Here is a 26,878-nt window from a genome sequence, read left to right as displayed (position 1 = left end):
GCAGGCTTGGCCAAGTCTTGCGTCGTTACGCCAACAACAGAATCAACAGAATACAAGACTTGGCCAACTCTACTACAAGTCTTGCACAAGCCTGCCACAAGTCTTAACTAATACAAAGAATATTATGCTCAGAGACTTGTGCAAGTATTGGCGCCGACAGCCGAGTAAATCGGAAGAGGTAAGCGGTTCAAAATGACAAAATTTTTCCTACCGGTCCGGCCCGGAATTTTACAAGTATGGTTACAAATGGTTTTTTTTTTCAGAAATGCATGAGTAGTGTACTGTGGGCCACATATGATTTGATCGCAAAATCTTCCACAATCAAAGATGATGACTTCAACAACGAGAAGTTTTGTTTTCATTGTCAACGAACGGATTGCAAAAATAAACATAAAGAAACGATCAGGAATCAGATCATATGTGAAGCACGAGAGTAAGTTTTAGGAATAAGAACAGTTGCAAGCGTTCCGGCTGACTGATAACTTGTCTCTAAAACGAGATGTTCAGACAGTTTTGGTACCAAATGATAGATCTCGACAGGGCCCATCAGGTTTATATAATTTGAGCTGGAATCCGGTCCGATAACATGTCGAAAAATGTGTTTAAATGACTAAAATCTGCTTTTCGTCAAGTTGTTCGAAAATTGTCATTCAAGCACAGTTTGCGGCATGTTACAGGAATGGAATCAGGCTTAAATGATATGATCAGAGTGTTTAACTTCCACAGTAAACTCCAACCGAAGCCGAAACATGTCTTTGACTGCCGATCCACCAGCATGCACCGTCCCAGCGGCCGGAGGAACCTCGACCCACAAATTGGTCAATGGAGGAGCCGACAAACTCATCTTCAAGATCAAGTCGTCAAACAACAATGAGTACCGTATCACCCCAGTGTTCGGATTCATCGATCCATCTGGAACCAAGGACGTTACCATCACTCGCACTGCTGGAGCACCAAAGGAGGACAAGCTCGTCATCCACTTCGCCAACGCCCCAGCTGATGCGACTGACGCTCAGGCTGCTTTCGCTGCCGTCACTCCAGCTGGAACTGTGACCATCCCAATGTCGGCTACATCTTAAACTCTATTCATGATTATTAGAATATGATGGGCCCTGTCGAGATCTATCATATGGTACTGAAACCGTCAGAGTATCTCGTTTTAGAGACAACTTATCAGACGTCCCGCTTGCAACTATGGAAATTAGTAAAGATTAGAGTTCAACGTATTGTTTACAGAAAGATGCGCTTAAATGGCTCAGAGTTCAACCAAGAGAACCTTATAGATGCCTTATCGACACTGAAGGAAGAATGTGTGACATTGAAGCGCAATGGAATAAATCATTGGCGACCGAAAAAGGGCGCAGGTGAGAATTCAAGTTTTGAGAATAAAGTTTTTTGGAAAAATTTGATTTCAGAATCACTCGATGAAGACCCGGTGGAAGTGGATCATGTAGAAGCAGAGATCATGGATGAATCAGCCAACTTCCGAAGACCAGAAAATCAGATTGCGGAAGAATTCATTGATTATCATGGTAACAGTGATCACGAGGAAACAAGAGATACCCTAGAACCAACCGCCGTTCCACAAGTTCACATTTCCGAGGCGGCCGCTGAAGCCAAAAATGAATCCAAAGCGTTAATTCAATTGCTCGATGATTATGGGTCTTCTGATAGTGAAGATGAAGAATGGGTCACTTCAAAAGAACAAGAACCAGTGGAAACTTCAACTTATTTTTTTCGAAAAAGCCCACATCGTCTAGCACCGGATGACGATGAGCCTGGTGAGCGGAAGCCTAGGTTTTTCATAGAGAATCCTTGGAACTTTCAGAAGCCAATAGCTCTAAAAAGGTTGAGCAAGAAGCGGAAGCTCCTAAAGTCATAGTCTCAGCCATGTCAGAACTCACAGAAATCAAGGTTCATCTGGAATCTTCATCGCCAGCTTCCTCGGCGTATCTAGAAGACACTGCTTCTTCAGAAATAGGAAAAGATACGAAAATCCTCAGCCAATCCTCAGCCAATTCCCCAGATGACGTCAGTCCAGAGATCCCAGTTGTTCCAGAAAAGGAAGTAGAAGTTGTTGGCACAATGGTGACGTCACAAGAAGAACACGAGGATCAGAAAGCCGGCGAGAGTGGAAACAAAGTTGTTGATCAAGAGATAGATGATAAGGGACATCAAGAGGACGATTCTTCAAGAACTGAACAAGTTCTAGAAGAAGCCATGCTAGAATCGCCAGCTGAAGAATTCATTGAAGCAGATTTAGGAAACGGAGACATCTCTGAATCTCAGGATCAGAAGGACCAAGATTTCATGGATTTTGAAGGCAATGGGCAGGCCACTGAAATTCCTGGAGCTTCCATTCCATGTGATTGGAGACCGACAACGCCGTCTAAAGATTCAGAGACGCCAGAAAAATTAGGGAATTCAAAATCATCATCTGAACCGTTGAATGAAGAGGCCAAGCTAGGTAAGTCTCCAAGAACTGTAGTTTTCAAATCTGAACTTTTCTTAATTTTAGAATCCAATGGGCTGGATGTTCAGAATCAAGAGGAAAAAGAATTCGTGGATGTTGAAGGTGCTCGAGAAGTTCCCCATCACAAAGATCCAGGTGAGATTAGACGGGGGTGGGAAGCATTGTGAGCATAGATGTTTCAGATAAGAAGCTGGCTTTTGAAAGGAGTAGTGAAGATGATGAAGAAGTTGATGATGGAGAGGAAGAAGAATTTCTGAAAGAAGAGGTCAGTAGAACAATCCAAGACCAAAAAGTTGCTGCGGAAATCCTCGAAAAAGACCCCAACCTACAGATGGAATTACTGGAGTGGAATCAGGAACACTCGAAGGAGAAGCCAAACGAGCTGGGACCAGGAATTATAGAAGCTTCGAAATCAGTTGCGTCAGAATTCAAACACCATTTGGAACCTTTATCGCCAGCTTCCACAGCGAGTCTAGAAGACGTGGCTTCTTCAGAATCCTGAGCCAATGCTTCAGATGACGTCAGTCTAGGGATACAGAATCCAATGTAGAATTTTTCAGTTTTGGAATCATAGTTTTTTTTTGCCTTCTTGTTTTTTATCTCTTGTTTTCTTTCAATTTTACAAAATCCATACAATAAACTGTTTGATGTTTTTTTTTCTGAAATTTAAATCTCCGTTTTTGTTTCTGGTTACTGTTTTTGGCAGTTTTCAATAGTTCTATTTATTCTGCCTTTTCCGTGTTTTTGAAAATAGAATTTTTCGAAATTTCAGAATTTTTCCTTAAAAAATGGCTTCTTCTTCATCTTCTGGACCACTACCTGATATGGTAGGAACTCTTTATTTTTCTAAAACTTGCGAAAAATTTTTTTTTGAAAATCATTAAAAAATCATCAAAAACTTTATAATGTGCAAAAAATTGTCCGCAAAATCATAAAACCATAAAATACTGAAAATCGGAAAAAAAACATAATTTTTCATGAGATGGCAAATTTTGAGGTTTTAATGAATTTCAGATTTTTGGAAAATTTTCGAAAAAAATGAATTTGGAATTTTCAAAAATTCTCTTTTTTTTGAAAATTCTAAAATTCTGAAAATTCTGAAATTCAAAAATTCAAAAAATTCTGAAATTCAGAAAGTTGGAAACTCAGAAATTCTAAAATTCTAAAATTCTAAAATTTTAAAATTCTAAAATTCTAAAATTCTAAAATTCTAAATTTCTAAAATTCCAAAATTTCGAAAATTCTAAAATACCAAAATTTCGAAAATTCTAAAATTCAGAAAATTCTAAAATTCAGAAATTCAGAAAATTCTAAAATTCAGAAATTCAGAAAATTCTAAAATTCAGAAATTCAGAAAATTCTAAAATTCAGAAATTCAGAAAATTCTAAAATTCAGAAATTCAGAAAATTCTAAAATTCAGAAATTCAGAAAATTCTAAAATTCAGAAATTCTGAAAATTCTAAAATTCAGAAATTCAGAAAATTCTAAAATTCTCAAATCCTAAAATCCTAAAATCCTAAAATTCTAAAATTCAGAAATTCAAAAATTCCAAAATTCCAAAAATAAAAAATTCAAATTTCCAAAAATCAAAAAATTCTCAAATTCTCAAATTTTCAGATTCAATGTGGCTGGAAAGACTGTAACAGTTGGTTTTCCACAGGAATCGATATGAATCAGCACGTGGCTATAAATCATTTGAAATTCATGAAAATTCAATTTCAAGAAGCTGATCAGGCAATTCTGGAGCCAAAAAGAGCAGAGGTTCCGGGATTACTGTAGTTTCGAAAATCTCAAAATGTCCATTTTTTCAGACCTCTGAAGTCCATCGATCATCCATAATGCCAGTACGAGTCTTCCAACAACCATGGACCAGAAATTCGGTAAATTCGGGGATTCAGAAATTTAGAAATTCAGAAAATAGACAAAAAACTGGACAATTATCTGGAAAAACCAAGTTTCTAGCTCATCTGAGAGCTGAGATACAGCTATTTGAAGTTTAGAAGAGACGCAGACAGTTAGAGAGCCTTGTTGTCTCTTCGCTCTGTCGTTTTTACAGCATCCCTCACCTAGGTAAACTTTAATCGACTGTATCTCAGCTCTCAGGCGAGCTAGAAAGTTTGTTTTTTTTTTTGAAAACATATATTTTCCAGTACGGTACTCCACAAAAATCCCATCATCGAAATCTTGTGGCCGACCAAGAGGACCGCAAACCGTATCACTATTTCAACATTGTGGAGGATGAAGATGATGAGGCTCCGCCCTCAACGGACCCATCGGAAATCAGTCAGACGCCAGAGGAACCATCGAATCGGAAAAGATCAAGGGAGGAGGATGAGGAAGGGAATGGAGGGGATGATGTGAGTTTTTGGAGCTCAATTATCTCGCTACCTATTAGAGATATGGGAATTTGGTTAACTAATAAAATGTAGTTGATATTATGATAAACATTTTATCAGTTGACAGTTTTTGATATCACTTATAAGAGCCGAGATAATTAAGCTTGAAGTTCAAGTATATTTCACCTTTGAGCTTAATTACCTCAACTCCTATGAAAGATAAAAAATTTTGTAAACTGATAAAATGTTTATCACATTATCAGTAATATTTTATCAGTTGGCCAATTTTTGATTTCTCTTATAGGAATTGAGATAATTGAGCTTATAGTGCACGCTTTCTCATTTCAGCAAGTAACCCGGCCCTTCTATTTTTCCAAGCCTGTCCCAGGGGGGCCCTTCAAATGCAGGTTATACGGTATCCCATTTTTCAGGACGTCTCCATAGTCAGTGAGACTTCTGAAGCATCGTCGTCAAAAAAGAAACAAAAGACAAGCAGTAGCACCGGAAATCCACCAGAAAAGCTTCCATGGTCATTGGCGCAGGTGAGCCGAGCTTGATATCTTGCAAAAAAGGAAAAAAAGCAAGCTCAAAATTTTTCGATTTGTCTGAAAATGTTAGAGTATACTAAACAGAAATTTAGCTCTATTTTTGTAGTCGATAACATTTCGTGAAATTTTGTGCAAATGGGATATGCGCCTTTAAAAATGTCAAGAACGGAAGAGCTGAAAATTTTGTTATTGTCACTTTTAAAGGCGCATATCTCGTCCAGATAAAATTTTACAAAAAAGTTGGTATTTACAAAAATGAAGCTCTTTTTTTACGTGGCATACTGTAGAATTTCTAGAAAAATCGCACAAGTTTTTGGGGCATTTTTTGGACATCTCGCGCTCTAACAGCAGCCGGCTCGTACGTGCACTTTGAGCTTAATTATCTCGGTTCCTATCAGAGATATCAAAAATTTGTCAATTGATAAAATATTTATCATAATATCACCAATATTTTATCAATTGACAACTATTTGATAACTCTCATAGGAACTGAGATAATTGAGCTCGAAGTTGAAATGTCAGTGATTGCCGACTGGTGGTGATCTACGCGATCGGCTGGCGACCTCTTAACTTTGAGCTTATATATCTCGGCTCCTGCAAGAGGTATCAGAAATTTGTTCACTGATAAAATATAGTACATTTTATGATAAACATTTTATCAGTTAACAAATTTTTGATATCTTTCAAAGAAACCGAGAAAATTGAGCTCAAAATAGGAACATTGGGTGGGCTTCTATGTTATGTTAATCTAGCACGTTGGGCTCTTTTTTGAGTTTTTTGACGCCTAATGTTCTAAAACAATTCCAGGACATGTCCCACATACCATCCCGCGAGGTCCGTCTATCCACACCCTTTACTACCATTGCTGACATGGCGTACGCTATCAGGGAAGAGCTAAATTGTCGAAAAACGCTTCGAAAGCGAAACCAAGCCAATGGAAACTACTGTGTCGTTTGTTTGGACTACCGTAAAGACAGCGGATTCTGTGACTACATGCATAACAATCAACATGATCATTTCATCAAGTATTGGCATGCGTGAGTAGCTAAGCATTCAAATTCAAGCTCATATATCTCAGTTCCTGTAAAAGATACAAAATAGTGGTCAACTGTCAAAATGTTTTTCATATTATCACCAACATTTTATCAGTTGGCAACTTTTTGATATCTTATAAGAGCTGAGATAATTGAGCTCAAAGGGGAAAGCTCGTCGCTCTCCGGCTGGGCAACGCGGTCGGCCGCCGACCTCTTAACTTTCAACCAATTCATCTCGGCTCCTATAAGAGATATCAAAAAGTGATCAATAAAATGTTTCTGATATTATGCTGAACATTTTGTCAGTTGAAAATTGTTCATATATTCTACCGGAACTGAGATATAGGAGCTCAAAGTTGGCGGATTGGGTGGCTTAGAGTGATTACGGTAGTTCTTTCACAAAAATCAATTATTAATCTTTCAGAATGTTCGGAACGGAACGGGTCAACAAACAGAACCTTCTTCTACAATTCCAAGAGATGATGAAAGTTCGAGATGTGCTCCCCAAATTGTCCACCGCCTACTATCAAGGATCCCGATAATTTATTTCAATTATCGATTTTTTTTTACATTTTGGGCACTAGCCAAGTATTCTAAGTCATCATTATTCAGTATATTTAAAATAAAGCGTATTTTTGATCGGAAATTTGAAGAAAACGAAATTTCATATATTTTTCCTTAGTACAGCGAGAAAATGTGATTTTTAACGAATTAAGCATGCAGAAATTTAAGAATTTTGTCTATTTTTAAAGTTTCATTCATGTTTTTACGGTTTTTAACCCAGAAAACTGCGAAGAATTACAGAAAAATGCTTTGAAATTCATTTAAAATTGTTGGGTTACTGTAGAAAATTTAAAGGCGCATGCCTTGAAAGTTTTTGCAGCATATATTGAAAATCGTGTTTCTCTGGATTTTTTTGTTGAAATATAGTCAGTTAGAGCCTTTTATTTGGTTTTTCATTAAATTTTCAATGTTTTTTCAGCATTTTGACTTGAAAAAAGTTGAAATTATTTTCCGGGTTACTGTAGAAAATTTAAAGGCGCATGACTTGAAAGTTTTCACTGAAAAAAGGTATTTTTTCCGCTTTTCTCACCTGAAAAAATCTAATAAAGCCTTTATTCAATTTTTCGACCATTTTTCAACATTTTTTCTTTCCTATTCGGCTAAAAACCCACTAATCAAGCTTTGAGGTTACTGTAGCCGCTTAAAGGCGCATGCCTCAAATCGCTTCTCGCATAAATTGCGTCAGCATTCACCCAAACTTTGTGAATCGCTCGATTTTTCTCAATTTTTTTTGTTTCCGACCCATTTTTCGTGATTTCTCGCAATTTTCCACCAATTTTTCAGTTAAAATCGCTCAAAAATGAGAATCCTGGTGACAAAAACGGAGCTCGAAGAAAAGATTAGAAAAATGACGAACACCGAACGAGTGTTCTGGTACGCCGAGTGGTTTTTGCAAGAGCAAAAGAGAAATATTATGGTGAGTTAAAAAACATTTTTAGGCCGAAAATTAGAAAAAAATCCAGATCAACAATGCTCGTGAAGTGTCGCTCGCCTCGGTCAGACTCCACCCACCGTACATCCGACGTGTTGTCCATCGCCCGCCAATTCAAAATCCGACGACTCGCCGCTACACAGTTGTCAAGTCAACACAAGGAGTCGTCAAACACATCCCAACAGTAAACCTGTAAGTCTGAACGGAAGATGAGCGCCAAATTCAAGCTCAGCGCATCGGAAAACCGCCTAGCGAAAATGGAAAAAGCCGCAAAAAAAATTTGCCCCCACGCAGGATTGAACTACGGACCTCTGGTTTACAAGACCAGCGCTCTGCCACTGAGCTATAAGGGCGGTGTGAGAGAGGGGAGTGTGAGGCGTATTTGAAGAGAGAGGGCGCGGCGGCCGGGGAGGGAGACGCAGTGAAAGATTGGGAGGGGGGGGGGGGAGAAAGAGTGCGGGGAAATGAGAGACGCAGGGTATTTTTTTTTGATTTTCAGATCCGATTCCGAATGATCCGAAGGAGACAAAGCTGCCCAAATCATCGGTTTTAAAGAATTTTTTTTCAATTTTTCCATGTTTTTCACCGGGTTTCAAACCATTTTTTCCATTTTTTTTGTAATTTTAATAAATCTTATTGAATGTATTTTTAATTAAAATATCTGAAAAAAAAACTAATTGGGAAGCAAAGAAAACATTTTTATTCTTTTTTTCGTGCGGTATTTTTCTCTTTTCTTCCGAATAATGATGATGATGATGTTTGAATTATGAAAAAAAAATTGAAAAAAATCTAAAATGAGAGATTTGAAGACCAGTTTGAAGGAGATGAATCAAGAGCATTAAAATAGGAAAATTGGGGGGAAAATATAGAAAAAATCACTTAAAATTAGTCAAAAATAAGGATAATATGAGAAATAGAACAAAAAAAAAATTAGAAATCGAGTAAAAGGCACTTTCTTTGGTATGTAACAAGGGGGCGAAATGGGACAAAGAGAGACTAGCGAGAGAGAATAATGAGATGAAAATTTTCAGAAAAAAAATTTAATTTGGATAAATTTGAATTTTTCAAATTTTACCGGAAATGTACTTTTTTTTTGGTTTTTTTCAAATTTCGAATTTCAAGAAATTAAGAAAATCCGAAAATTTCTGAATTTCTGAAATTTGCGTTTGAGATGGAACCTTACATAAAATACATACATAAGTTCGGATTTTCAAATGTTCCTGTGAATTCGAAGCTTTTTAAATTTCGAATTTCTTAAAGTTTTTTTTAGATTTTTCCAAAAACAAAATGTTCTAAATTTCAAAATTTCACATTTGTGACTTTTGAGAAAAGTTTGAAAAATTAAAAGTCCATAAAAAAGAAAATTACAAAAATCCTAAAGTTTCGAAATTCGTCAAAACGTTTGAAATTTTGCAATTTCATATATGGAGATTTTTAGAAATCCAAGACTTCCGAAAATCCTGAAATTTTCAAAAAAATTAAAATTCGAGCATTTCAAAATCCTGAAAATTCAATAACCTCAAAAATCGAAAATTTTCGAAATTTCTGAAATTATTTAAAAATCCAGGAATTCTGACATTTCTAAAGAATCCGGAGAATCTGTAAAATTTTAAAAAATCCAAAAAAAAAAACTACTCCGAAATTTCTACAAAAACAATAATCTTCGAAATTTCAGAAAATCCTAAAATTCAAAATTTCAGAAGTTTCCAAAAATCTCGAAAATTAGAAATCTTCAAAATCCCAAAAAATCCGAAATTTTCAATTTTTTTGTCTGAAAATTTTCACCAAAAAAAATGTTTTAATGAGAAAATTGGAAACATTTAAAACCCGCAACTGGAAGCATATGAGAAGAAAAGAGAATCAATATTAACACATCGAGTAAATTGAACAATAAAAAAAACGAAGAAAATGGAGAGAGAAAAAGGAGAAAAAATTTCCAAAAATCCCAAAAAAAATTCGAAATTTTCCTCCAATTTTCTCCGATTTTTGCCTAAATAAAGCATATAAAATACATCATAATAATATTCTAATACATCTGAAAATAGAGACGAAAAAAAAAATAATCAAAAAAAGTGATGATTCGCTGATGACGATGAATCTCCATTCGAACTATGAAACATTTCTACAGTATCCATTGATGTCGTGGATGCCGACATTGCTTCGTCCGACGACTTCTCCAGCTCATTCACCACGATCTATAAGCTTCTACAACCAATTAGAACACTGTTTTAGCGGGTTTTCTTGAAATTTCAAGCATTTCTCATTTTTCTGGGATTTTGTAACTGCAAAAAATTCATAATTTTTCCAGAATTTAAACAAAATTTTTGACATTTTCAAAAATCCCAAAAATTCGAAATTTTCGAAAATTCCGAAAAAATTGGATTTACAAAGATAAATTCAAAACATTTGGAAATCTTCTGAAAATTACAAAAATTCGAAAAAAACTAGAAACGGGCCGGGCTTTTTTTCCAAATTTCGGAGGCCCGGCCCGGCGGGCCCTTCATTCCACAAGTTTTGAAAATTTCAAAAAACACATAAGGCGGGACCCTTATGCGAATTTTTTCGATTTTTTTTTGATCAAACAGGCAAACAATCCAAAAAAAAAGAAACGAAAAAAAATCGGAAAAAATTATATTCAGAGCTCAAAATTTGGCTCAAAAATACTTGAAAATTTCACCAGGCCCGGGATTTTACAAGTATGCTAAAAACTCCCAAAATTGAACTTTTCTAATTTTATATTGAAAAATCGATTTTCAGTAATAATTGTTGTGATTTCTGAGAAGTTCAAAATTTAGGATTTTCGCGAAATTTCGAATTTCTAAAAGTTCGAATTTCTTGTTTTTTTGTCCTTTTTTTCTAATTTTTGGAGCTTTTTGGATATTTTCGAAATACGTTTTGAAATACTGTCTGAGAATCGTCATTTTTCAGACATTTTTATGAAAATTTCTCTCAGTTTTTCGCCGATTTTTTCTAAAAATTGAAATATTCAACAAAAAATCGAAAAAATCTTTATGAGGTAAAAAAGAAATATTTGTCATGCACCAAGAAATAAAAAGGCATGCAAAAATACAATTTTTATGGGGGGGGGGGGGGGGGGGTAAATAGACTTTTTTAAAGTTCGAAAAAAAATTTCTCAAAAAATCGTTTTTTCAGAACGTTTTCTCTGAAAAATCCATTAATTCTAGACGTTTCTAGAAGTATGAAATTTTATTATTTTTTTAATTTCGGGATCAGAAAAGGCAATTTTCAACAATTCTCAAAAAAAATCTATGTCGATTTTTCAGAATTTCGGTCAAAAAACATTTTCTTTCCAATTGTTTTTTTTTTGGAAAAAAAAAATCAAAACTCCATGGTTGGTGAAATTGAGAAATTATTATGATTAATGTTATTGTTATTATGATACTATTGTTAAGAATGCGCGGATTATGATTGTGATTGTTAGTAGAAGGAAGAGGAGGAGAAGAAGAAGATAGGGCAAATGGTATGAATGGTGTGAAGGGTTCTAATGTCAACTGTTTGCAATCATCTTCCGAATTCTGGAACATAAGTTTTGAGATTAATGTAGGCTGAGCAATCAACGAGAAGGGTGATTATTATCCTTGTCAGAGAAAAAAAAAGGTTGAGTCGAAGTGTATGCGATGTTTGTAAACAAATATCTGAAAGTGTAAACAACCGGAAACAGTTGAAACGAGTGCGACAGTAACCCGGCGGGAAAATGTTAAATTTACCTATTTTTTAGCTTTTCGCATATTTTGCAGCAAATTTCGTCGAATTTATTTTAAAATACCGCAAAAAAACAATGAAAAACAAACCATATTCGACGAAATTTGCTGCAAAATTATGAGAAAAACTAAAAAATAGGTAAATTTAACATTTTCTCGCCGGGTTACTGTCGCACTCGTTTCAACTGTTTCCGGTTGTTTACACTTTCAGATATTTGTTTACAAACATCGCATACACTTCGACTCAACCTTTTTTTTTCTCTGACAAGGATAATACCATACTTTTAATCCGGGCCTTTGCCGGGCCTTCGCGGGCCCTGCCATAACTTCTTTCAGAATCAATGTTTTCGAACCAACTCAATCAGGTATGGTAGAGCTCCACGAGTACTACAAAACGGTATTATTTGGAATACTGTATCTTGTCTATGAACAGAGTTACTGAGCAAAAAGAGCAAAAAAAGGCAGGCCCGCCCCGGGCCTGCCGGGCACTGCGAGAAAAGCGACTTTATGATCTGTAACTTTGTTCATAGATAAGATATATTACTTCAAATACCGTTTTGTAGTACTCGTGGAGTTCTATCATACCTGATTTAGTTGGTTTGAAAATATCGATTCTGAAAGAAATTATGGCAGGGCCCGCGAGGCCCGGCAAAGGCCCGGATTACAAGTATGGTGATTACTGTATTTCCTCTATTAGAAGCCCACCCAAACCGTCAACTTTGAGCTCAATTATCTCGATTCCTAGAAAAGACATGGGACATTTGTCAACTGATAAAATGTTTATCGCAATATCAGCAATATTTTATCAGTTGACAACTTTTTGATATCTGATAGAGGAACCGAGATAATTGAATTTTGTAGCAATCAACACATTTCAAAGTTAGATTTAACGACAAAAAACTAAAGAATTTTTGACAGGAATAACTCAAAAAACAAAAAAACACCATATTTTTTAGCAAGAGTAACAAGAAATATCCGGCTTGAAAATCATTTTTTTTTAAATCTCTATTAGTTTCTAGGTCAAATTTCCCCAGTTTTTTTAGTATTTTTTGAACTTTTCATTTTTTTTTTTAAATTTTTTCGTCATTTTTATAAGATTTATGAGCAATATTGCTCATTTTTCAGTAGCTCGAAATTGGCAATTTTTCTATATTTTTAAATATTTTTCAGCTAAATTTGTAGTTCGATTTTTCCCGAAAGCAATTTTTTGATATTTTCGAAAATGCCAAAAAATCGAAATTTGGATTTTCTTAATTTCTGAATTTCTGGAATTTTAGAATTCTCAAAATTTATGACTTTTTACTTTTTTTTTGGATTTTCAGCACTATTTATCATATTTCAGTAACTCAAAACTTGCAAATTCTGGTCCATTTTTTCCCAAATTTCAAAAAATCCCAAAATCTCCAAAAAACCGTACATCCAAGTGTTGAATCCGGCTTATCACAATTTCCTGCATCATTTTTTTCGCTTCACAATAATTTCGACACGCCTCGAATCCCTGGAATTTGCTTATCGTATCGTTGTCCATCCAAATCGAGTGCCGCCGCATTTTTATCTGAAAATTCAGAGAGATTCTTGAGAAAAAAAATTCCAAAAAAATTGAAATTTCTGAAAATCACAAAATTTCAAAAGTCCCAAAAATTCGAAAATTTTTGAAAATCGAAAAATCCCAAAAATCAATTTTTTTCAATTTTCCGAAATTCGAAAAATTTCGGAAATGCGAAATTTCAAAAATTCAAAAATTCTGAAAATCTGAAACATGTCAAAGTTCAAAAAATCCCAAAATTTTCAACAATTCGAAACTTTCCAAAAATCTCGAAAATTCGGAATTTTCAAATTTTCAAAAATCCCAAAATTTCGAAAATTCCAGAATATTTCAAAACAAAGAAATAAAGATTCGAGAATCCGGAAATTCCAAAATTTTGAAAATTCCTAAAATCCTAAAAGTTTGGAAATCTAAAAAATTCCAAAATCACAGTATCCCAAAAATTCGAAAATTTCAAAAATCAAAATTCCGACTTTTTGGTCTATTTTGGCTTGTTTTTCCGAAGAATTTCCAGCTAATTTTCAGTCATTTTCAGCCAAATTTCAGCTCAAAAACTCACCAAAGTCTTCTTCTCGTCTCCTTCTGTTAGACCCAACGCATCGGATTTCTCATTGGCCATGTCTTTATCGAAAAATTTGTACATTTCGGGGTGCGGCAGCTTGTATTTCAGATATTTCTCGTTTTCCAGCGATTGTGGAGACGATTTTCGCGGTGTTTCGTGTTGAATTGGACCTGGACAAGCATGAGCAATGATTTAAAATTTACAGTAATCTTTTAAAATCAAATTAACAACTTTTTTTTTCGAAATTCTCAAAAATCTAAAAAATCCCGGAAATTCGAAAAATTCCGAATTTTCAAAAATGCAAAAAAATACCACAAATTTGAAATCGTCGAAATTTTCAAAACTTGAAAATACCACGTTTTTTTCTTTTCAATTTTTGAAAATTACCGTAAAACCTGTAATAGAAGGCCCCCCCCCCCTAACTTTCAACTTTAAATCCATTCATTTCGGTGTCTGATAAAGATATTAAAAAATTGTCAACTGATAAATTGTTTATCAGAATATCACAAACATTTTATCAGTTGACACATTTTTGATATCTCTCATAGGAGCCGAGATGAATGAGCTCAAACTTGACAGTATGGGGGCCCTTCTATTGCAGGTTTTACGTTATGAATTTTTGGGATTTTTAAAAATCTAAAAAAATTCAAAATTTCCAAAATCCCCAAAATTCGATTTTTTCAAAATATTGAAATTCTCAAAAACCACAGTAATCCCCCTCCTCTACTTACCTGACATTCCTTCGGGAGACCGTCCATCAAAACTAATTCTCTCATTTCTCGATTGTCGTGCTGACGACGAAGAAGGCGTCGATCCATCGTCATGATATCTCCGTTTTGACGATGATAACTCTTTCGGAGGGCTCATTTGGGGTCTGCAATATGAATTTTGGGTCAATTTTCAAATTTTTTCCATTAAAAATTGGTATTCTAGATGGTTTTTGTGCTAGAAAATAGAAAATTCCATTTTTTTCCCCCTCTTAAAATTGACTGTTTGAGAAGAGTTTTCAACTGAAAATCCTCAATTTTAAGCCGAAAATAGACCGATTTCAGACCATTTCGAGAGTGTTTGTAGCTTCAAAAACCTAGGATTTTGTATCAAAATTACTGTAATTTTCAGCTTTTGAATTAGAAAAATTCAATGTTGGTCTCAAATGTTATAAATTCCGGTCCATAATTTCGCTTCTTTTTTGCGCGTTTTTCGTCATAAAAATTGATTTTCAACCCTAAAAATACGGGCTTTCAACTAATCTTACAACTCAAATCCCTAAACCTCCAGAATTTTTTCCTCAACTTTTCAGCACAAAATGGACAATTTCAGACTATTTTCAGAGGGTTTTTGGGGCCAAAAATGTTGAATTCTGTCTCAAAATTACCCCCCGATTTTTGTTGACGAAATGGACAATTTCAGCCATCTTTCTTGATCCCAAATTTGGGATTAAAACTGAAAATTTCCTCACAGAAAGTCCGCAAAAACACAGTACCTCTTGTTACTGCTCGTCCTGCTGCTCATTTGTTGCTGTGAGAATTCCTTTTTGTACAGCGATTCCCTACTCTGAGAACTTGTCGAAGCGGCCGGACCAATCGATGAGGACGAGGATGGGGTACGGGCGGATGGTGACATTTGAATACTTCCAGCAGGACTTGCGAATCTGGAAATTCCAAAAATCTAGGTTTTTGAGAATTCATATACCGTAAAACCTGTATTAGAAGGGCCGGCCCTTCTATTGTTCCAAGGTACATCCGGAGGGCCCTTCTATTACAGGGGTTCTTCTATTAGAGGGGCCTTTCTAATACAGGTTTTACGGTAACATCGAAACTCAGGTTTTTTAGGATTTAGAAGTTTCAGAATCACCTCGAATTAATTTTGAAGGTTCAAAGTTTCTAGAAGACGTCACAGCCGAAGAGGACCGTGACGTCGTTAGAACTGCTTTTTGAAAAGATCTAGGATGTTGGGCTCGAGAATTTCAAAGTTTCTTGAAATCTAAAAATCAGAATTCACTAGAATCAATTTAGAAGAGCAGCTAGGCTCCTAGAAGATGTCAATGCGGAATTCCCACATTTTCAGACATTCCAGAAGGCGTTGAACATCGATTTGAGACGTTTTGCAAGCAGAAGACGTCAGTCGGTTGCTTGGATAATTCAGAATCCTCTAGAATCTATTCAGAGAGCATCTAGGCTTCCAGAAGACGTCAAAAATTGATTTTAAAGACTTATGGTCAGCAGTAGATTGTAACGACCGTCTGCGGTCTCCTGATGACGTCAGAAGCATGTTTCTGAGATTCTAGAAGACGTTAGGATCGAACTGTGAGATTTCAGACGAGATTCTAAACCTAGAAAGCTCAAAAACTTCATATTTCATGTCTTCTAGCCTCCTGCGTCCCTTCAGAATCGATTCCAGGGAATTCATTATCTTCTAGAATGTTTCAACGTCTTCAAAATCGATTCCAGACGATTCTGATCCCTCTGGAATGTCCCAGAACTTCAAAACCCGATCTTTGAATTTTCAGAAGACGTAAAACACGCTCAGCCTGACCAAACGCCGTCAGGCTCCCCCAGAAGACGTCCGACGTCTTCCAGTTCAATTTTCCTTCAACAACTTCAAAATTACTCACGTTCTCGACGATCCTTCCATCGGCGGTGGCGGTGGCGGAGGTGGAGGCGGAGGTGGTGGGGGCGGAGCCGCCGTTGACGATGAAGGCGTCGAAGACACCGAGGACGATGATGGTGGGATCGAGAAGGTGTCACGTGGCGATTGGAACATACTGGCCGGTGTTCGCGGGGTTCGCTGGAAGGGTTTCAGATTGCAAAGGCTACAAAGACTACAAACTACAAGGGCTACAAAAACCAAAAACATTTTCAGCTATTAAAATTTTGACTGAAATCCTACCCTTTCAATTTTATCCAATGCCCAATTTCAGCCAGGGTTTTAGACCACAGACACTACAAAGACTACACAAACTACAAACCTGAAGTGGTGGCGGCGGTGGTGGAACCGCGCAATTCAGCGTTGTCGGCGTCGATGACGTGGATGACGTCGCCATGGAAATGGGGCGGGAAGGGGGCGGAGCCAATGGAGGAGGCGGTGGGACGGGCACATGAGCACTGCCAAATGAGACTGGAGCCATTCTGGAATATCTTGGGAAGACGATTAGAATATTCTAGATTTTCAAAATTTCAAAAAATCCCAAAAATTGAAAAATTCAAAAAAATCTCAAAAATTGAAAATTTCGAAAAATCCCAAAAATTGAAAATTTCAAAATATCCCAAAAAATGAAAATTTCGAAAAATCTCAAAAAATTCAAATTTTCGAAAAATCTCAAAAAATTCAAAATTTCGAAACATCGCAAAAAATTCAAAATTTCAAGAATCAAAATAGAATTTTTGGGATTTTCGACAAATTTCGATTTTTTTGGGATTTCTGTGATTTCAATTTTTCAAAAAAAAAAAAAAAAAAAAAAACTACAAACCTCGCCACAGGCGTCGTTGGTCCACTGTGATGCTGTGGAATTGGTGCCATTCCATGATGATGATAATAGGCTTGTGGTGGAGGGGGCGGAGCTTGTGGATAGTAATGAGCCGGTGGTGGCATTGTGTGTGGTGGGGGATACGGTAGATGCGGATGAGGATGGTAGAGTGGCGGTGGCATGTAGGGAATTCCATGTGGTGTTAACGGCATTCCTCCCGGTGGTTGAGGTGGTGGTGGCGGCTGCAAATTTCGAGGTTTTAGGGGATTTTAGGTGGTGGATATAGGCTAACATAGGCCTTTTTTGGCCATTTTCTGGCTATTTTCAGCACATTTTCAGCCAGAGATTCTAAGTTTTTTTGGCTGGAAATAGGCCAAAAATCGTCAATTTTCAGCTGGTTTTTTGACAATTTGAAGAGTATTTTCATGGGATTTTAGCTAGAATTTTTGAGGGATTTTCAGAGATTGTTGGTGCGTTTTTAAGCAAATGAAAGCGTATTTATAGCATTTTAAACGATTTTCGAGCGATTTTCTGATAATTCTGGTCCATTTGCAGCCTTTTTTGCATCAGAATTAGGTGCGTTTTTGATAGATTTTTGAAAAAGTTCCTGACAATTTTTGGACCATTTTTTGGGGGTTTTTAGAAGTCTTTGGCTCGTTTTTAGGCAATTTTCGCGCAGTTTTGAGCACTTCAAGTTCATTTTTAGTCAATTTTTGAAGTATTTTCAGACGGAATCCAATCACTTTATCGTCAATTTCTAGCCATTTTCGTTCAATTTTTCATGAAAATTTCAGACAATTTTTCAGATAATTTTCAAGGATTTTTAGAATTCTTTAGCGCATTTTAGGCAATTTTTTTGGTCCATTTTCAGCCATTTTTCTGTTAATTTTCACAGAAAATTTTCCGACAATTTCAGAACATTTTTTGGACCAGCATTTTTAGAGTATTTTCCAGCGCCTTCTCCTCTACTATCTTGACCAACTGCGCCACTTGATCTTCTGACGATGTCGTCGGCGGCGGCGGTTGTTCAGAAGACGTAGAAGGCCGAGAAGCGGCGGATTCAGAAGACACTTCTCGATTCGGCGTCAATCGACGACGATCATTCGATGCTCGTTGATTTCGACGGTGTGTTGTGAATTCGACGACAGGGATTTTCATGCTCCGCCCACTTTTCTCTAATCTCCAAGCCCACCCTGAGAATATGAAGAAGACGTCGGGATGGATTCAGATGACATTAACGAGGAGACAGAATTTAAAAAATCAAGATTTTTCAGAATCCGTAAAAATGCAAAATTTGGAATATCCGAATATATGAAAATTCAGAAAACTTCTAGATGGATTCAGATGACGTTAGAGACAACTCAGAAGACTAATCCGTAAAAATCCGAAAAATTCTAAAATTTTCAGAAAAATCGATAAAAACTGTAATAGGGGGAGAGAGAGAGAGAGAGAGAGAGAGAAAAAAAAATAATTAGAAATTTCAGAAACTTCCAGATACCGTAAATCCTGTATCAGAAGGAACCCTCTAATAGAAGGGCCCTCCGAGAAAGGCTTGGAAAAATAGAAGGGCCCCTCTAATTGAAGGGCACCTGTAATAGAAGGGCCCTCCGGAAATACCTTGGAACAATAGAAGGGCCGGCCCTTCTAATACAGGTTTTACGGTATTTGAAAAATGCTAAATATTAAAAATTTTGAAAAAATCGAAATCTCTAAAATTCGAAAAAAAATCTAATAATTTCAGAGAAAACCTCTAAAATTTTCAGAAATTCAAAAATTCAAAAAAAAATCCAAACTTTCATTTTGACAAAAATTTGGTTTTTTTCCAATGTTCCAGGCCATTTTAAGCCTATGAAAGTCCACAAAAAGGGTAAAGAAGGCCTAATTTTGTCACTCTCTTTGTCCATCCAGCCATCTAGTAGTGGCGGTGGGGTTGGGGACACGAAAAGAGGAAGAAGAAGAAGCTGGCGGCGGCAGAGGCCGCGTCCCCTCAGAAAACAACCGATAGGCTAGTAGAAGAAGAAGAAGAAGATTCGTAAAAAAGAAAAATACAACGAGAACGGCTGGAGGGACATGGAGAAGACAGACGAAAGACGGCGCCATTCGGAAGGCCCCCACAAAACAACGGAACACCCAGGAGGAGAGAAATAGTATGGGGAATGGAGAGACGGCAGAGAGATAGAGACAGAGGGAGAGAAAGGGAACTGCGCCAAGCAACACCCCGAATCGAAGAAGACGGAGGAGGACATTTTCGGAAGAAAAAAGGACATTTTAAAATTGTCTACTAGGTTTCTCTGCGTCTCTCTCTCTCTCTCTCTCTCTCTCTCTCTCTCTCTCTCAATTGACCTTTTTTCGTAGATACATGGACCCAATTTTACGCCTTTTTCCATTGATTTCCCATTTTTCATGATAATTCTAACTTTTTAATTAGCAATTTTTCAGTCCCGATGTTGATCTCATTGTGTTTCCTGATATCGATTTACCTTACAAAATACATTTTAAGAGCTCTAAAAAGCTCATTTAAAGGCGCATCATCTTCATACACCGTCATTTTGAAGCGCGCCAAAGGCACGCCAGCCAATGGAAAAATGGACCAAAAGGCGCTCTCAAGGCACGCCAGCCAGCTGAAAATGACCCCTGATGTCCCGGCCTTTTTAAACAATATCTACCATAATGGTGACTACTGTAACTATAGTATCCTCATGGAAACGCGCCAAAGGCGCGCCAGCCGATGGAAAAATGGTCCAGAACCTATTTTTCGAAAACCAAGAGAAAGGCGGCCCAGAAGATTCTTGTCTATCCGGGAGCGAAAAACGCGCCAAAGGCACGCCAGCCAACTAAAAACGACCCCGAAGACACTCTGGATTACTGTACTTTTTCCCAGTCTCTTTCAACTAAATTCACCATTTTTGGTTAGGCATCTGGTGACTACAGTAATCTGGAATCCGCAGTTCTCTGAAAAAACGCGTCAACAACGGCACGCCAGCCTAGACGAAAATCCGAAAAATGCCAAAATTAGTAGCTCTCCAATTGCTCAGGCTTATTTTCAGATCCCTATCGCAGCTCTCAGGCGCGCCTTCTGGTCGAAATTTTGGCATTATTCGAGTTTCCGACTCGGGCTAGCGTGCCTTTGACTCGTTCTTCCTTTAGAATTTCGATTCCAGATTACTGCAGGCTATACTGTAAGGCTGGTGTTCCTTTGACGCGTTTCTATGAGGATACTGTAGCTACAGTAACCTCCAATGCCTAACAAAATATCGTAAATTTCGTTGAAAGAGACTGGGAGAAAGTACAGTAATCCAGTGCGTATTCGCGGTCGTTTTTAGTTGGCTGGCGTGCCTTTGGCGCGTTTTTCATATCTATTTTCAGATTTTCAGAATATTCTGGAGCCTCTTTTTCTAGAAAAAAAAACGACCTGTGCTATTTTTGTATAGACTGGCGCGCCTTTGTCGCGCTTCCATGGGGATACTGTAGTTACGATAGTCACCAATTTGGTAGATATTGCTTAGAAAGGCTGGGCAAAAATTACTGTAACCAAATGCGCCATCACTGATCAGGCCCATCAGGAGACATTTTTAGCTGGCTGGCGTGCCTTAAACGCCTTTTAGACCAATTAAAGGCGCATGGTCGCATACATCAGTGAAATCGTTGTCTTGTCGCCGTTAAATTTTATGCGCCTTTAAAGTTTCTAGATTTTTCAAAAATTTTTATTTCGAGCCAATTTTTTGTTCGATTTTCGATAACCGAAAAATCTCAGAAAATTGCCAGAAATGGGAAAATTAGGTTGAAGAAGAAAATAATAAATTTCAAACAATCTGGAAACTTCAAAGGCGCATAGCAAAATGACGATTTCGCTGTTGGCCTGACAATGCGCCTTTAAACAAATCTTTTCAGGGTACCGTAGTTCTCGAATTGCTCAGGCTTATTTGTAAGGTCGGTCCCTATCGTAACCCTTAGGCGTCGCGTTTTCTCAAAATTTTGGAATCCAGGTTACTGTAGACTATACTTGGCTGGTGTGCCTTTGGCCCATTTCAATTAATATACTGTAGATACAGTGGGTCATTTCTAACTGGCTGCCGTGCCTTTGGTGCGTTTCAAAATCCCGGACAGACAGAAATGTTCTATTTTCAGAATATTCTGGAGCATCTTTTTCTAGAAAAAAAGGACCTGTGCTATTTTTCCATAGACTGGCGCGCCTTGAGAGCTTTTTAGACCATTTTTCCATTGGCTGGCGCGCCTTTGGCGCGCTTCAAAATAACGGTTTTGGGGCTCAAAAATTGGTAGCTTTGCCTCCAAAAGACTGTTGTTCTACTGTAAGATTACTGTAGAAAATTCAGGAAACACACACTTTTTTAGTTGAATTTTCAACTTTTTCAGACCGATTTTTCAGTGCGTTTTGCCTCGAATTTCACACATTTTTTCACAGTTTTCTAGTTATAAAAAATCCGATTACTCAGCTTTAAAAATCCCCAAACAACTAACCTCGTTAACCTGTAACGCTCGAATCGAGCTCGTCAGATAGGTGAACAGGCTACTGTTGGTGGTGGTGGCGGATGACGACGACGACGATGATGACATTCAGAAAAATGCCCATACGTCTCGTCAGGCGAATAGGGGGATTCAGATGAATATTCAGAAGACGTCGTTAGGCAATGGAATCTCTCAAAAAAGCCCAAAAACTGTTCGAAACGCAAGTTTTTGCCCTCGTCCTGCGGTTAGTAAGTTAACCGAGCGAGAGAGCGAGAGAGTGCCAGAGAAAGCATACAGGTAGATAGAGAGAGAGAGAGAGGGTGTCAATTGTCTGCGTCTCTCTGTTAGACACACACTCTCTCTGTCGCTTCTCAAAAGAACTGTATGCATTGTGGCCGTGCAGTTCCCTCGGGAGAGAGAGAGAGTGGGATGGCTAGAGACGCAGAGAAGTGAGAGAGAGAGAAGTGGTGGTGACCGATATTATACAGATTTTCGAGAAAAAAGGCGTCAACCGACGATTCGGAAGAGAAGAAGAAGAAGAAGACGTCGGCGGGTGGAGGAGGGATGGAGGTCAAGTGGAATTTGATCGAAATTGGAGATTCTTTAGATTTTTTTTTGGACTGGCGTGCCAATTGGCGCGTTTTTGGGATCATTGAAAATTTTTGAACAATTTCGAAAATTTCGAATTTTTTGGGTATTTTCGGGAATTTGGAAAATCTCGAATTTTGGATTCTAGATTACTGTGGTCTATACTATAATCTTCAAGGACAAATGGCTGGTGTGTCTTCGGCGCTTTTCCATAAGGATACTGTAGCTGTTTTCGAGGGTTACAGTAGTCTCCAGGGTTACTGTAGCTTTCTCGTTTCTGAGGGTTACAGTAGCCTTTGTTGGGGATACTGTAGTGTTGGATACTACCGTAATCCTCGTCTTTGGTATTGTAGGATTACTGTATTCGATTCTTTTACGTTTTCAGCGATTTTCAGACAATTTTCAGACCCGATTCCTAGATTCTAGAGACTAGATTACTGTAGTCTATACTGTAAACTTGGAAGCAATGGCTGGTGTGCCTTCGGCGCGTTTCCACAAGGATACCGTACTTATTTCTGAGTTACTGTAGTCTCTCGCTTCTCGAGGAATACTGTAGTTTTCTTGATGGTTACAGTAGGTCCCCCTCTATGAAATACTGTAGTGTTGGATACTACCGTAATCCTCGTCTTCGCTACTGTAGGATTACTGCCGCCAAATGATCGAATTTTTCAACTTTTTCAGCGATTGGGGACGTTTGCACAAGAAATACTGTAGCTATTCTCGAGTTACAGTAGTCTCCAGGTTCCTGTAGCTGCTCTCGTTTTTGAGGGTTACAGTAATCATTTTCAGAATTTTCAGCGATTTTCAGCGATTTTCAGCGATTTTCAGCGATTTTCGGCTGATTTTCCAGCCCCAAAATTTCGTTATTTTTGAATTTTCAGATTTTCAGAGCAATGTTTTTCAAATTTCCAGCGATTTTTAATGCATTTTGGCTCAATTTTTCAGATTTTTATCCCATTTTTGCCCCAATTTTCAGCTCCACTCACACACTGTTTCGCCGCCTCTCGAATCACCGTATCCCGCCATTTCTGAAGATCCGGCGGTGATGAAAGTGTCCATTCGTTCGGTGGATGCCATTGGGATACCTGGAAAATGGATTTTTTAAAAGATATTTTCAGCATTTTTGGGGCTGTTTTAGCCAAAATCAATGGAAGAATAGCACTACGAATTGAGTCGAAAATGGAAAAAAAATGACGAATTCTGGCTGTTTTTTTTTAAAGATAATTTTCGGGTCATTTCTTATCGATTTGCCACAATAAAATCTAGTAAAAATGATCGAAAACAACGATTTTTCGGCGAATTTTAACCGAATTTTGAGAATTTTCCGGTCCAAATCGACCAATTTCAGGTCGTTTCTATTTAAATTCGGGCCATTTTTAGCCTATTTTCAGAGAATTTCAGATGATTTTGGAGTATTTTCAGGTCAATTTTGGACCAGTTAGCCATCGATTTTCCGGCTATTTTTCGAGTTTTTGGTATAATTATTTTTCTGAAAAATCCGAATAAAAAATAGGGGATTTTCTTCGATTTTTCAGCGAAATTTTCAGACCTTTTCAGCATTTTCAGCTATTTTTTTAGATTCTTTTTCGATTTTTCCAGGTTTTTTTTGTCTGAAATTCGACTGTAGATTACTGTAGACTTTTTCGATTTTTTTCTGAATTTTGAAGTGATTTTTGCAATTCGCAAAGAAACTACAGTAATCGTAATCTTCACGAGAAAAACTGTTATTTCCGTCGAATTTCAGACAAGAACAAAACCGAAAAAATAGCTGAAAAATTGAGAATTTTTAGGCGGGAGTTCTGAGTTTCTAGATTCAAAAAACTGCCAAAATTTCGAAAAAAAAGTCAGAATCTAAAGCGAAAAATTCGCTGGCAAGTCCATTTTCAGACATAAAAATAGGCTGAAATTTGGGTTTTTTGGGTTCCACATGGAACAAAAAAAAATCAGATTTTAGGTCATTTCAGTATCAAAAATCCATTTTTCGAGATATTCCAGTTTGGAAAACTCTCTAAAAATCGATTTTTCAGTCATTTTTAACTATTTTGGACCTATTTTTGACAATTTTTACTCAATTTTAGACCGATTTTGGACCAATTTTTGACTATTTTAACCCAATTTCGGTGCTAATTTTCGATTTTTCCGTGGTTTTTGACCATTTTTACTCAATTTTGATGCTAATTTTCGACTATTTGGACTATTTTGGACCATTTTGGATTTATTTTTTACTAATTTTATTTTGATGCTAATTTTCGACTTTTTGGATGGACTATTTTGGACCATTTTTTAAACAATTTTGGACCATTTTGGACCAGTTTTTGACTAATTTTACTCAATTTTGAACCGTTCTGACTCAATTCTGGTGCTAACTTTCGATTTTTTGTCATCTTGGACCGATTTTGACTCAATTTTGGTGCTAATTTTCGCATTTCCAATCAAAATCATACCTCAGTTTTCTGTTGATAATAGTAGAGTTTGCCGGATGAGCTCATTTGCTCCACCCATCCATTACACGTTCGACACTGTCCCACATAGTAGAGCTTCGTGGGCGGAGGAGATGGATTGATGGGCGATGGAGCCATCTCTGCAAAAATTGAAAATTTTCGGGGGGCGATTTTGAGGCAAAAACAGCATTTTTTCAGATTTTTTGACTGGAAATCTTAGAATTTGGGCTATTTTTGACCCCAAATTGTATATTTATATAGTTTTTAGACGGAATTTTCTGTGGAAAATCGACTTTCAGACTGATTTTTTAGCATTTTTTGGCTCAAAATTCGCTGAGAAAACTGTAAATTTCAATTTAAAAAATCTAATTTGGAGCACTTTTTCAACAAATCAGTTTAAAACTGAAAAATGTTAGAAACCAAATTGTCGAAATTCTAGGGGTTTCAGCATGAAAAAAAAACAGATTTCTGGTTGATTTTGAGCGATTTTCAGGTCAAAAAACAGCAAAAAATTTGAAAAACACACCAAAAACCAACTAAAATAATGTTTTTCTTCGAAAAATTTTGAATTTTGTCTGAAATGTCCGTTTTTCTGCCTAAAAATTTCACATTTCTCGTCAATTTTCAGCTTTTTCCAGGTTAAAAAACAGCAAAAAATGCAAATTTTCAGCTTAAAACCGATTTGGAAAGTGTTTTTAGCCGAAAAATTCCAAACTTTTACTCAAATTTTGGGACTTTTTGATCTATTTTCAGCATTTTCCCGGGTCAAAAATGGCTGAAATTTAAAGAAATTTCCGTAAAATCTGATTTAAAAAGCGTTTTTGGGCAAAAATTTTACAAAAAATATTTCATTCGAAAAATTCCAATTTTTGACTGAAAATTCAAAATTTTCAGCCAAAAATCTTAAGAATTTCAAATTTTCAGATGAAAAAAATGGCAAAAAATATAGAATTCGCGGATTTTTAAGCCCAAATCTAAGGCTTTTTCCATTCAAAAGTGAATTAATGCACAAAATAAAATGTTCTGTGTGCAGTACGGTGGAGCACATTTGCATAAATTTGCACAGCTGTCTAATCTGGACCAAACTTTAGCCCTTTTTCTGTTTTTTCCAGACGAATTTCCTCACATCTTCTCATCCCAATTCGACACTTCAGATGACGTTGACGACTTCAGAATTTTCAGAATCCTTTTTTTTGCTTAAAATTTTAAATTTTTTTAAATTTTTCTATAAACTTTCTAGATATATAAAATATGGATCTTTGCTCCATTTCCCCCTAATTTAGATTCTTAATAAAAACAATGCCAAAATTCATTACAAAAAAGGGAAAAGTTATGCTGAAAAAATCACTTTTTGGGGAAGGAAATTAGGGAAAAATATGATAATTATATATAATTAATTAACAAATCAACCAAATCAAAAAAAATTGAAAAAAAAAAACATGAAAAACTACAAAAAAAACAATTCCTCCCCGAAAAAACGCATTTTTCACTTCTTTTTGGCTTGAAGACCGGCTCCGGCGTTGAATTTGAAGAAGATGACGTCGCCGTCCTGGACAATGTACGTCTTTCCTTGTTGACGGTACTTTCCGGCTCCTTTGCACTGAAAAATGGCGGAAATATTGTTAGTAGTAGTGGGGTGTTGAAATTTGTGATTCTCAAGATTTTTGGCTGAAAATTTTGAATTTTCAGTCAAAAATTGGAATTTTTCGAATGAAATATTTTTGTAAAATTTTTGCCCAAAAACGCTTTTGAAGGTGGTGTACGGCCAAATTTGTTATTGCATCAGAATGTGCATAAACGCAGGAAGGTTGACGCCGGAGTCCATGGCCGGTATCTACCACATCCCCTCCTCCAGAAACCCTCGGAAACCCCATTTGAACAACGCTATTTCTGTCCCGCCCCAGGAAAAATGTCGCACTTTCCCACCTTTTTTGGCTAGAAACAATAGCGGACAACTCGACTACAAGCAGTGAAAATCAACAAGAAAAATTCTGAAAATGAAGATATTTCTTGCTTACGGTAGTTGTCGATGTGGAACCTTTGGCCACAGCCATCGGCGATTCTCTTCCACACCTGCGACATTTTGTACAAGAAAAATACCGAAAATGAGCTTTTTCTATCAAAAGCCATCCCCCTCAAACTGATTCATTTCCAGGTCGCCGTCCAAGACGACCGTTTCGATTGGCTGGTGAACCACTA

The 26,878-nt window shown here is 36.9% G+C and overlaps 6 protein-coding genes and 1 non-coding gene across 7 annotated transcripts in view; 4 read left to right on the top strand and 3 right to left on the bottom strand.

Moving 5' to 3' along the window:
- Nucleotides 1-749: 749 nt before the first annotated feature.
- On the top strand, nucleotides 750-1,079 carry CBG20377 (the record flags this gene model as incomplete). The annotated part of the gene is made up of 1 exon (XM_002646482.1): nucleotides 750-1,079. The coding sequence occupies one exon, from the start codon at nucleotides 750-752 to the stop codon at nucleotides 1,077-1,079; it is 330 nt and encodes a 109-aa protein (XP_002646528.1).
- Nucleotides 1,080-1,240: 161 nt separating this feature from the next.
- CBG26626 lies at nucleotides 1,241-2,975 on the top strand (the record flags this gene model as incomplete). Its single annotated transcript, XM_045241334.1, has 6 exons — nucleotides 1,241-1,364; nucleotides 1,416-1,781; nucleotides 1,829-2,467; nucleotides 2,519-2,608; nucleotides 2,656-2,738; nucleotides 2,805-2,975. 6 exons carry the CDS (start codon nucleotides 1,241-1,243, stop codon nucleotides 2,973-2,975), a joined length of 1,473 nt encoding a protein of 490 aa, XP_045100334.1.
- A 286-nt stretch (nucleotides 2,976-3,261) lies between these two features.
- Nucleotides 3,262-6,934, top strand: CBG26625 (the record flags this gene model as incomplete). The annotated part of the gene is made up of 5 exons (XM_045241333.1): nucleotides 3,262-3,300; nucleotides 4,625-4,831; nucleotides 5,242-5,352; nucleotides 6,166-6,395; nucleotides 6,817-6,934. The coding sequence occupies 5 exons, from the start codon at nucleotides 3,262-3,264 to the stop codon at nucleotides 6,932-6,934; spliced, it is 705 nt and encodes a 234-aa protein (XP_045100333.1).
- An 821-nt stretch (nucleotides 6,935-7,755) lies between these two features.
- On the top strand, nucleotides 7,756-8,402 carry CBG26624 (the record flags this gene model as incomplete). Its single annotated transcript, XM_045241332.1, has 3 exons — nucleotides 7,756-7,872; nucleotides 7,919-8,079; nucleotides 8,387-8,402. The coding sequence occupies 3 exons, from the start codon at nucleotides 7,756-7,758 to the stop codon at nucleotides 8,400-8,402; spliced, it is 294 nt and encodes a 97-aa protein (XP_045100332.1).
- Nucleotides 8,169-8,240, bottom strand: CBG28555. The gene has a single exon. It is a non-coding gene (tRNA).
- A 3,545-nt stretch (nucleotides 8,403-11,947) lies between the features above and the next one.
- CBG20372 lies at nucleotides 11,948-24,817 on the bottom strand (the record flags this gene model as incomplete). The annotated part of the gene is made up of 10 exons (XM_045241331.1): nucleotides 11,948-12,121; nucleotides 13,027-13,164; nucleotides 13,715-13,887; nucleotides 14,449-14,591; nucleotides 15,201-15,368; nucleotides 16,332-16,504; nucleotides 16,686-16,845; nucleotides 17,187-17,425; nucleotides 23,225-23,323; nucleotides 24,683-24,817. 10 exons carry the CDS (start codon nucleotides 24,815-24,817, stop codon nucleotides 11,948-11,950), a joined length of 1,602 nt encoding a protein of 533 aa, XP_045097020.1.
- Nucleotides 24,818-26,165: 1,348 nt separating this feature from the next.
- The window catches only part of Cbr-tag-210, a gene marked incomplete at both ends in the record, with an annotated part of 5,368 nt that continues 4,655 nt past the window's right edge, over nucleotides 26,166-26,878 (bottom strand). Inside the window, one exon of the mRNA XM_002646479.1 lies at nucleotides 26,166-26,279. Coding sequence (XP_002646525.1) covers nucleotides 26,166-26,279 — 114 coding nt within the window. The remainder of the gene's footprint in view (nucleotides 26,280-26,878) is intronic.

This window comes from Caenorhabditis briggsae (genome assembly GCF_000004555.2).
Source record: "Caenorhabditis briggsae complete genome, chrI, whole genome shotgun sequence".
Classification (NCBI taxonomy): Eukaryota; Metazoa; Nematoda; class Chromadorea; order Rhabditida; family Rhabditidae; genus Caenorhabditis; species Caenorhabditis briggsae.
The sequence above is the reverse complement of the archived record's forward strand: the minus strand, read 5'-3'. Positions and strand labels throughout refer to the sequence as shown.